Source organism: Trichosurus vulpecula, chromosome 3, assembly GCF_011100635.1.
Source record: "Trichosurus vulpecula isolate mTriVul1 chromosome 3, mTriVul1.pri, whole genome shotgun sequence".
In the NCBI taxonomy this organism is placed as follows: domain Eukaryota; kingdom Metazoa; phylum Chordata; class Mammalia; order Diprotodontia; family Phalangeridae; genus Trichosurus; species Trichosurus vulpecula.
Genome location: NC_050575.1, coordinates 74287324 through 74298252, shown reverse-complemented (window position 1 = coordinate 74298252; position 10929 = coordinate 74287324). Strand labels below are relative to the sequence as shown.

General features: G+C 36.6%; 2 protein-coding genes across 2 annotated transcripts; both read left to right on the top strand.

Moving 5' to 3' along the window:
* The first annotated feature begins 7638 nt into the window (after positions 1–7638).
* Positions 7639–8205, top strand: LOC118843314 (high mobility group protein B1-like). Its single transcript, XM_036750892.1, has one exon. It carries the CDS (start codon positions 7744–7746, stop codon positions 8065–8067), a length of 324 nt encoding a protein of 107 aa, XP_036606787.1. The 5' UTR covers positions 7639–7743; the 3' UTR covers positions 8068–8205.
* On the top strand, positions 7644–8475 carry LOC118843315 (high mobility group protein B1-like). Its single transcript, XM_036750894.1, has one exon. It carries the CDS (start codon positions 8137–8139, stop codon positions 8392–8394), a length of 258 nt encoding a protein of 85 aa, XP_036606789.1. The 5' UTR covers positions 7644–8136; the 3' UTR covers positions 8395–8475.
* The last annotated feature ends 2454 nt before the right edge of the window (positions 8476–10929 follow it).

Genomic DNA, 10929 nt, shown 5'->3' with positions numbered 1-10929 from the left:
TCAGAAGGGAGGGGAGAAGTAACAAGTGGGAAACAATAAGATAAGGGAGGGGACTAAAGAGGGAGGGTAAACTGAGGAAGGCGGCAGTCAAAAGCAAAACTTTCTGGAGGAGGAGAAGGGGAAAGGGAGAAATAGAAACATAAACAGGGGGAAATAGAATGGAGAAAAAGACACAGATAGAAATTATAACTGCAAACGTGAATGGGATCAACTCTCCCATAAAACAGAAGCAGATAGCAGAATGGATTAAAAACCATAATCCTACAATATGCTGTTTACCAGAAACACATTTGAAACAGGGGGATCCACACAGGGAAAAGGTAAAAGGCTGGAGTAAAATATATTGCGCCTCAGCTAAAGTAAAAATGCAGGCATAGCAATCCTAATCTCAGACAAAGCAAAAGTAAAGATAGATTTAATTAAAAGAGATAAGGAAGGACATTACATCCTGCTAAAAGGCACCATAAACAATGAAGCAATATCATTGTTTAACATATATGCACCAAGTAGTATGGCATACAAATTCTTAGAGGAGAGGTTAAGGGAGTTACAGGAAGAAATAGACAGCAAAACTATAATATTGGGAGACCTCAACCTCCCCCTTTCTGAACCTGACAAATCTAACCTCAAAATAAATGAGAAAGAAGTTAAGGAGGTAAACAGAATTTTAGAAAGGCAGATATGATAGACCTCTGGAGAAAACTCAATGGTGATAAAAAGGAATATACTTTCTTCTCAGCGGTACATGGCACATACTCAAAAATTGACCATGTACTACGGCATAAAAACCTCACAATCCAGTGCAGAAAGGCAGAAGTAGTCAAAGCACACTTTTCAGATCATGATACAATAAGAATTATTTGTAACAAAGAACCATGGAAAAATAAGCTAAAAATTAATTGGAAACTAAATAATCTAATTCTAAAGAATGAGTGGGCTGAAAAACAAATCAGAGAAACAATTAATAACTTCATTCAAGAGAATGACAATAATGAAACAACATACCAAAACTTATGGGATGCAGCAAAAGCAGTTCTTCAGGGAAGTTTTATATCCCTAAACGCTTACATGAATAAAATAGGGAAAAAGGAGAACAATGATCTGGCCATACAGCTGAAAAAGCTAGAAAAAGAGCAAATTGAAAATCCCCAATTAAATACCAAATTAGAAATATTGAAAATCAAAGGAGAGATTAATAAAATTGAAACCAAGAAAACTATTGAATTAATAAATAAAACAAAAAGCAGGTTTTATGAAAAAACCAATAAAATTGATAAACCTTTGGTCAATTTGATTAAAAAAAGAAAGAAGAAAATCAAATTACCAGTATCAAAAATGAAAACGGTGAATTCACATCTAATGAAGAGGAAATCAAAATAATAATTAGGAATTGTTTTGCCCAATTGTATGCCCACAAATTTGACAACCTTAGAGATATGGATGAATATCTACAAAAACATAAACTACCCAGGTTAACAGAAAAGGAAGTAAAATTTCTCAATAACCCCATCTCAGAAAAAGAAATTGAACATGCCATCAATGAACTCCCTAGGAAAAAATCTCCATGGCCAGATGGTTTTACATGTGAATTCTATCAAACATTTAAAGAACAAGTAATTGCAATACTTTGTAGACCATTTGGGAAAATAGGTGAAGAAGGAGTCCTGCCAAATTCTTTTTATGACACAAATATGGTACTAATACCCAAACCAGGTAGAGTCAAAACAGAGAAAGAAAATTATAGACCAATTTCTCTAATGAATATTGATGCAAAAAAATTTAAATAAAATATTAGCAAAAACACTGCAGCAACCTATCATGAGAATAATACACTATGACCAGGTAGGATTTATTCCAAGAATGCAAGACTGGTCCAATGTTAGGAAAACTATTAGCATAATTGACCATATCAACAACAAAACTAGCAGAAACCATATGATCATCTCAATAGATGCAGAAAAAGCCTTTGACAAAATACAACACCCCTTCCTATTAAAAACACTAGAAAGCATAGGAATAAATGGAACTGTCCTTAAAATTATAAATAGCATCTACCTAAAACCATCAACAAGCATTATTTGTAATGGGGATAAGCTAGATGCATTCTCAATAAGATCAGGGGTGAAACAAGGATGTCCATTATCACCCCTACTATTCAATTTGGTCCTAGAAACGTTAGCTGTAGCAATAAGAGAAGAAAAAGAAATTGAAGGAATTAGAATAGGAAAAGATGACACTAAATTATCACTTTTTGCAGATGATATGATGATTTATGTAGAGAATCCTAGAGAATCAAGTAAAAAACTACTTGAAATAATAAACAACTTTAGAAAAGTTGCAGGATATAAAATAAACCCACATAAATCCTCGGCTTTCCTATACATTACTAACAAAGCCCAACAGCAAGAGATAGAAAGAGAAATTCCATTCAAAGTTACTGTAGACACTATAAAATATTTGCGAGTCTATCTGCCAAGACAAACCCAGGACCTATATGAACATAACTATGAAACACTTTTCACACAAATAAAGTCAGATCTGAATAAATGGAAAAATATCAGTTGCTCACGGTTAGGCCAAGCTAATATAATAAAAATGTCAATTTTACCTAACTTAATCTATCTATTCAGTGCCATACCAATGGAACTACCAAAAAATTATTTTACTGAGCTGGACAAAATTACAACAAAATTCATCTGGAAAAACCAGTGGTCTAGAATATCTAGGGTATTAATGAAAAGAAATGCTAGAGAAGGTGGCCTAGCCATACCAGATATTAAACTGTACTACAGAACAGCAGTCATCAAAACTACCTGGTACTGGCTAAGAAACAGAGGTGTGGATCAGTGGAATAGGATAGGAATACAAGATGGAGAAGTCAACAACTATAGCAATCTACTCTTTGATAAACCCAAAGAAGACAGCTTCTGGGCTAAGAATTCACTATTTCACAAACACTGTTGGGGAAATTGGAAAATGGTTGGGCAGAAACTGGGCATAGACCAATATTTTACACCATATACCAAAATAAAGACAAAATGGGTTCATGATTTAGGAGTAAAGACTGATACTATAAGTAATTTGGGAGAGCAGGGAATAGTTTACTTATCAGATTTATGGAAAAGAAAAGAATTCATGACCCAACAAGAGACAGAGAGCATTACAAAATGCAAAATGGATCATTTTGATTATGTCAAATTGAAATGTTTTTGTACAAAAAAAGCCAATGCAACAAAAATTAGGAGGGAAGCAGAAAATTGGGAGAAAATCTTTACAACTAGTATCTCTGATAAAGGCCTCATTTCTAAAATATGCAGGGAACTGTGCCAAATATATAGGAATACAAGCCATTCCCCAATTGAGAAATGGTCAAAGGATATGAACAGGCAGTTTTCAGAGGAAGAAATTAAAAGCTATCTATAGGCATATGAAAAATGCTCTAAATCACTACTGATTAGAGAAATGCAGATCAAAACAACTCTTAGATACCACATCTCTCCTGTCAGATTGGATAAAATAACAAAACAGGAAAATGATAAATGCTGGAAAGGATGTGGGAAAATTGGAACATTGTTACATTGCTGGTGGATTTGTGAGCTGATCCAGCCATTTTGGAGAGCAATTTGGAACTATGCCCAAAGGGCTATAAAAATGTTCATACCCTTTGACCCAGAATACCTCTTCTAAGGTTGTATCCCAAAGAAATCACACAAATGGGAAAAGGACCCATATGTACAAAAATATTTATAGTGGCCCTTTTTGTGGCAGCTAAGAATTGGAAATCAAAGTGATGCCCATCAATTGGGGAATGGCTGAATAAGCTGTGGTGTATGAAAGTAATGGAATACTATTGTGCCATAAGAAATGGGATTGATACAGACTTCATAACAACCTGGAAACACCTACATGACATAATGCTGTGTGAGCAGAGCAGAGCCAGGAGAACATCATACACAACCACAGATATATGAATACTGTGAGGACCAACCCTGACAGACTTCACTCCTCTCAGCAACACAAGGTACAAAGACAACTCCAAAGGACTCACGATGGAGAATGCTGTCTACATCCAGAGAAAGAACTATGAAGTATGAATGCAGATTGAGGCACACTTTATGATCGCCTTTTTCTCCCCCCTTTTTTTTCTTCTCTTTTGTTTTTGTTTTTGTGTTGTTTTTTTTTTTTTGTTCTGTTTCTTCTTTCTCATGATTCATTCCATTGGTGATAATTCTTCTCCACAACTTGACTAGTGTCTAAATTAATTCAATGTGAAGTTATTCACGGTAGTTATATGAGATTCCATGCCGTCTTGGGGAGGGAGGGGAGAAAATCTGGAACCCAAAATTATGTAGAACCGTGCGTTGTAAACTAAAAATAAAAATTAAAAAAAAGAAAAGAAAATGCTAACCTAAAATGGAAAAAAATCCTGACACTAGCAGGTGCTTAACAAATACTTTTTGATTGACAAAAAAAAAAAGATTCACTGAAGTTGCTGCCTTCTTGTAAGAACCATGTTGCTAAGCAGCTGCTGTGGCTGTATAAGACCAACAACAACCAGTACACAGAAGAGCTGCTAACATGGGTTCTTTCATTTGCTTTACTAAGGAAAGCAACTTTAAGGAGTTAACAATCTCAGTTTAATTAAACATACACATATGATCATTTACTTAGTTCAAGGGGAAAAGATTAGCCCCCTGAACGTTAAGGCAAATACAAACAGAAATTACAAACATCAACAGTCAGACCTTGTCTGATTCAAATCACAGTTCATAGTCACCAAAGAATCATAAACATCTATCTGGGTTACAAAGCCAGAGGGGTGTTCAATGGCTTGCCCAGAGTCTCATCACCCATATTCTTCCAATGAGTGTACCCCCAAAAGTCAAATGCCAACCTCAGATCTTATATACCCATCTCAGTGCCCTGGGGCACTTGAGGCTCACTGTTTAGAGTGTGAGAAATCAGTGTGAGAAAGCTCCAATCACCAGCACCTCATCAATTATAATTCAATGACTCTCCATTATCTTAGTGCTGAAAAGCATTCCAAGGCAAAAAAAAGATCCCACTGTACCTATCCCACTCAAACAAAGACCAGAATCATTAAAGGCATATAAGAGAAGAACAGCAAAAGCCCCACCCTGATGACCATTACACTTCTCCATGAAGCTTTCACTGAACCTTCTAGGTTAAAGTGATCTCTCAGTATACAAATTTCTCATAGACAGACCTTGCTATTTATATTTATTTTTCCCCTTATATCATAATTATTTGAATATATATTCTTTCCCAACCTAACCCCTCCCCCTGTTATATGGCAAACTCTTTGAGAGCAGGGACTGTGACAAATTTATCTTTGTATTTTCGGTGAATAGCACAGTGCTTTCGACATATTTTAGTTCTATGTTTGAAGCACTCCAACCACTGAGGCAGATTATAGTTCCTCCAAAACTTATGGGATATTTTTTTTTGAGAGATACGGCTCCAAATCCATCACCTTCTGACCAATATGGTGATGTACTTCTCTAAACTTAGCTTGGCTAGTACTCAGACAATAGACATGTAGGATGTTCCCAGGACCATACTTGACACCATTCTAGTTTGGTAGGGCCTTATGCTCCATTGACATATTGTGTGAAAATTCATGCCATTTCAGAGCCTTGTCATATGTTGCTGTTATGTTTCAAGAATCTCATGACCCAACAATACAATTTCACATTCCCATGAATCATGTTTTCATAGGGCTCTTTGATGGTTGTGATAATTTTGGTCCTTGCACCATTTTCTTATTCTCCCTGTCCCCTTCACTATGCTCCTCCAACCAATGCTGCAGTATTTTTACATGGCACATTTTGGTACAGACCTATTGGGAAAAAAAATAATCTTTCTTATTGCTGCAAGATATTTCTTCCAATGAGCTCAGTCTAGTTTCCAAACGTTAATAAAAATAACCCTTCTCAGTGCTTATGCAGCACTCTTCATCCTGAAAGATACACAATTCCCCATTTCATTCATTTCCATGGCAACTTGGTAAGCTGGATTTCTGTCAACCAGCTATTTTTGCAAAGGGAAAATTTCAAATCAAGAAGAAACTATGGATTCTTGTCCACCTGGGTTGATCATGTCAAAGAGATAAAGGACAGAGGAGGCTATTTTAGACAAGAAGAGGAAGCTGCATTGCTCCTCAGGAAACATACTAACCTCTGAACCAACTCAGGCTCAGTTATATAGGCACAAGTATGATGACATGCTTCTGACTTATTAAGTCAAAAATGTTATTCCCTTTATTCCTGCATATTCCCCCCACCCCATCAATCTACATTCACCATGTTTTCCTCCAACTATTATATTTACAGGATGGCAGTGTGGGGGGTGAGACCACCTGCCAGCAATTCATTAAAAGAGTCTGAGGTCTCTCTAAGTAGAAACAGAAAACTTCTTTATTACAGTCTCACGAGAAAGGGCTTCATTACCACCAGCAGCGAGCTAGTAGGAGAGGCACAGTAAGGAAGTAAAGCATGCTTCTATACCCTAATGTACCATCCCCCTCCCACCACTGACCTTTACCCTCATTGGCTGAGAGTTTGGCCGTACATTCTAAGTGCAGGAAATCTAACCCAGAGACAAAGAACAAGGAAATGTTAGTTTAGCCAGTGCAAGCTCATTAAAAAAAAATCAAAATACATTATCCTTATTTGGCAGAGCTTGTGCTGAGGTGGCAGTTGACAAGGCATTGGGCAGCTCTAAGTTTCGGATTTCTGTAAGTCAGGTGACTTTAGTACATAGAAACTTGGGCCTAGGGTCTAAACTACTTTAGTAAGGTGTCTCTCCTGAGAAGCTTTCATATCACTCAATTTACAGAAAGGCTGAGGCTCAGATTTTATGAGAAGTCTTCACTTATCCCACTCAACAGGATGTAATTTTCACAAACCCAAAAGTTTGTGGAAAGGTCACGAGAGTTTAGGGGAAAAAAGAAATTACTCAACTGTGAGTTTATAAGGTGAATAGGGCATAGTGAATAGGGCATGGTGAATTAGCAGAACTTAGGTAGAACTTCCTAAAGTCTTGTACCTCAGCTAGGGGACGAGTTGCCCTTTTGAAGGAACCAGGTGACTGCATAGAAGAGAAAAGAAAGCCTGCCAGTTGTTGCCTACCTTCCCTTTGAAACAAACCAAACCAAAATGAGACTCACGTACTTAGTCTGTAACCCCCTACCTATCAACTCCAAGTCAAATCAAGTAAGATTTCTCATTAAAACCATGCAGATAAGCTCTGCTTAATACCATTAATTGATTCTATAAAATAATAGGACAAAACAGCATTACAAGGGGCTGGTCAGTTTCCGTGGAAATTATGTTAGAAATATTGTACAGGGGATATTTGCTCAACAGTGTTTCTTTAACATTTCCAGATTATACAGAGGGATTTGGATTTGGTTATAATGATAGTTCAAAATGTGGTCGGTTAACCTTTTACGGGATATGACTCTATTGCTGCTGGCTTTTTCTAGAAGGTTTATGAAAGATGAAACTCTCAAAGACGTTGTTGGCAGGACCAGCCCATTGCGGCCTTATTTTTAATGCCAATTGAATCTTTACTGGTGAGATATATCTAAAAGTGAATGAAGCTGGCTCGCGCTCTCACAGCCATTGCAGTACATTGAGCTCCATAGAGACAGCGCCGGGGCAAGTAAGAGCCGGACGGGCACTGGGCTACTCTGTGCGGCACTGAGGGAAAGTAATCAAAATGGACAAAGGTGATCCCAAGAAGCCGAGGGGGAAAATGTCCTCATATGCCTTCTTCGTGCAAACCTGCCGGGAAGAACACAAGAAGAAGCATCCAGATGCTTCTGTGAACTTCTCAGAATTTTCTAAAAAATGCTCAGAAAGGTGGAAGACAATGTCTGCTAAGAAGAAAGGAAAATTTGAGGACATGGCAAAAGCTGATAAGGTTCGTTATGAAAGAGAAATGAAAACCTACGTACCACCTAAAGGAGAAACAAAAAAGAAGTTTAAGGATCCCAATGCGCCGAAGAGGCCTCCTTCGGCATTTTTCTTATTCTGTTCTTAGTATCGTCCAAAAATTAAAGGGGAGCATCCCGGTCTTTCTATTGGAGATGTGGCAAAAAAATTGGGAGAAATGTGGAATAATACTGCTGCAGATGACAAGCAACCTTATGAAAAGAAGGCAGCTAAACTGAAGGAAAAATATGAAAAGGATATTGCTGCATACCGGGCTAAAGGAAAGCCTGATGTTGGGAAAAAGGGAGGAGTTGTCAAGGCTGAGAAGAGCAAGAAAAAGAAGGAGGAGGAGGAAGATGAGGAAGATGAAGAAGACGAGGAGGAAGATGAAGAAGATGATGAGGAGAATGAAGAAGATGATGATGACGATGAATAAGTTGGTTCTAGAGCAGTTTTTTTTCTTGTCTATAAAGCATTTAACCTCCCTGTACACAACTCACTCCTTTTAAAAAAAAAAATTGAAATGTAAGGCTGTGTAAGATTTATTTTTAAACTGTACAGTGTCTTTTTTTGTATAGTTAACACACTACTGAATGTGTCTTTAGATAGCCCTGTCCTTTAGTGGTATTTTCAATAGCCACTAACCTTGCCTGGTACAGTATGGGGGTTGTAAATTGGCATGGAAATTTAAAGCAGGTTCTTGTTGGTGCACAGCACAAATTAGTTATATATGGGGATGTAGTTCATTTTCATCTTCAGTTGTCTTTGATGCAGCATATGAAATAATTGTTGTTCTGTTAACTGAATACCACTCTGTAATTGCAAAAACAAAAAAAAAGTTGCAGCTGTTTTGTTGACATTCTGAATGCTTCTAAGTAAATATAATTTTTTTTATTAAAAAAAAGTGAATGAAAATATTTTTGCCTTCTTTGTTTTAGATAGGTAAATAGTTGTCCATATTTCTGACCGGCCAGTTAGTTATCTTAGCTTAATATATATTCTTTTGGGTTGTTTTAACGAAGCACATAAATAGTGTTTGCTTATATAATTTGTTTTCCCAAGATAACTGACCAAGTTTCCCACATCTATATGTTTCTAACAATTCCCCCCAAAATTGAATGAAAGCAAATCTCTTTCTAGTGTAAGGATTCTTAACTGTGTGTGTGCATGTGCGTGTGTGTGTGTGTGTGTGTGTGTGTGTGTGTGTGTAGTAGGGTGTGTGTGTTTATGTATGTGGGTGATGGGCTGCTTTGGCAGCTTGTGGACCTCCTTCTAAGACTAGTAGTTTTAAAAGTGTAAAATACATCACATTAAAAACAAAGAAATTATATTAAAATAAAGATTTTTCCACTCAAGTTCATAGATTCTTCTGATATCTGGAATTCTAAGGATGCTTACAATGTGTGTTTCCAATTCCCTTTGACAAGCCGATTAACTTCTATATACCTCAGTTTGCCCATCTCTAAAATGGTGATGATAATAACACTTACTTCCCAGGCTTGTTGGGAGAATTGAGTGAGATAATATTGGAGAAGGAATTTGTATACTTTAAAGTGATAAATAAATGCTAGATATCATCATCAAATATAAGAGGTCATTATCAATATGCTTATCATTGTGTTCAAGAAGGTGAGCTGTTTATAAAGTTGCAATCAAATCCATCTAAGAGAAAGTCATCATTACATCATCTCTAGGATAATTGTTTTTTGACAACAGCAATTCTTACAGAATTTCAACATCATAGAAGTGTTATTATCTATTTTTTTCTGAAACAATTACTCATGTAAACCAAATCATAGAGCCCTGTGGTGTGTGCATGTGTGTATAAAGTTCTCCCTATTATAATTTGAATTGACTCCTAGTCCTAGTTCTGCTTCAGATTGTTTTGGCTAAAATTAGCACCAAATTAATATACAGCTGTGCCTTGAACAAGACACTCAATCTCTTTTGGTCCTGGGCATTTTCCCTGGTTGTCTGTCCTGCTTGCTATGCTCTCTCTCCTCATCAACAGCTTCTCTCTTCCCTGGCTTCTTTCAAGTCCTAGCTAAAACCTCAGTTTCCACAAGAAGCCTTTCCCTTTCTCTCTTAATTTTAATGCCTTCCCTTACTTGATTATTTGTTATTTATCTTGTATAGAGCTTGTTTTTCTGTGTCTGTGTGTACATATGTGTGTGTGTATTTTTTTTTGCATACTGTCTCCTCCATTAGATTGTGAGCATCTCACAGGCAGGGATTCTCTTTTGTTTTTCTTTATATACCCAGTGCCTAGAACATGATAGTCATTTAATCATTGTTTGTTGACTAACTGCAATCTTCACAAGATGAATCTTTTCAGAGGTCCTGGAAGGTGCTTTACTTGCCGTGTTCATAATTATGAGAATTCAAAGATGGCTGCCCATGAATGTCTACAGGCATAATTTGTGATACTGTAGATACTGAGAGCTAAAGGTGACAATTAAATGATGACATAAGAACATAAAGACATTGTAAGTGTCTCTTTATATTTGTAATGGATTTATTGGGTACTTCTACTTACCATTCAAATGTACGTCTCCTGATCTTAATAAAGTAAAACTCACTATCAGCTACAGAAGAATAAAGGAATAGGGAACTGTCTCCTCAGCATTCTCATGAGGACATTTCCCAGAGTTGCAGCATGAAACACTTCTTCCTTAACTAAGGAACTATTATTTCTTGAATTCTGTGGAACATGTTTACAGAAACATTTTTTGAGCTACAATGAGGTATATCTCCTGTACCCACTCTTATTGTATCAATAGTTTGGTGACAGTTATGCTTAGAAGCAGCACATGCTTAAAATTTGAGGAAATTTAAGTCAAACACGACTGAATATTACAATAATTTCTTCTTGAAAATAAATATTTCATCTTTGCCTAATCTGAGGCAAGAAAAATGGCATAGGAAGTATTTTTTAGGAGGCCTTCAACCTAAGAGAGAGGGAATACTCAAC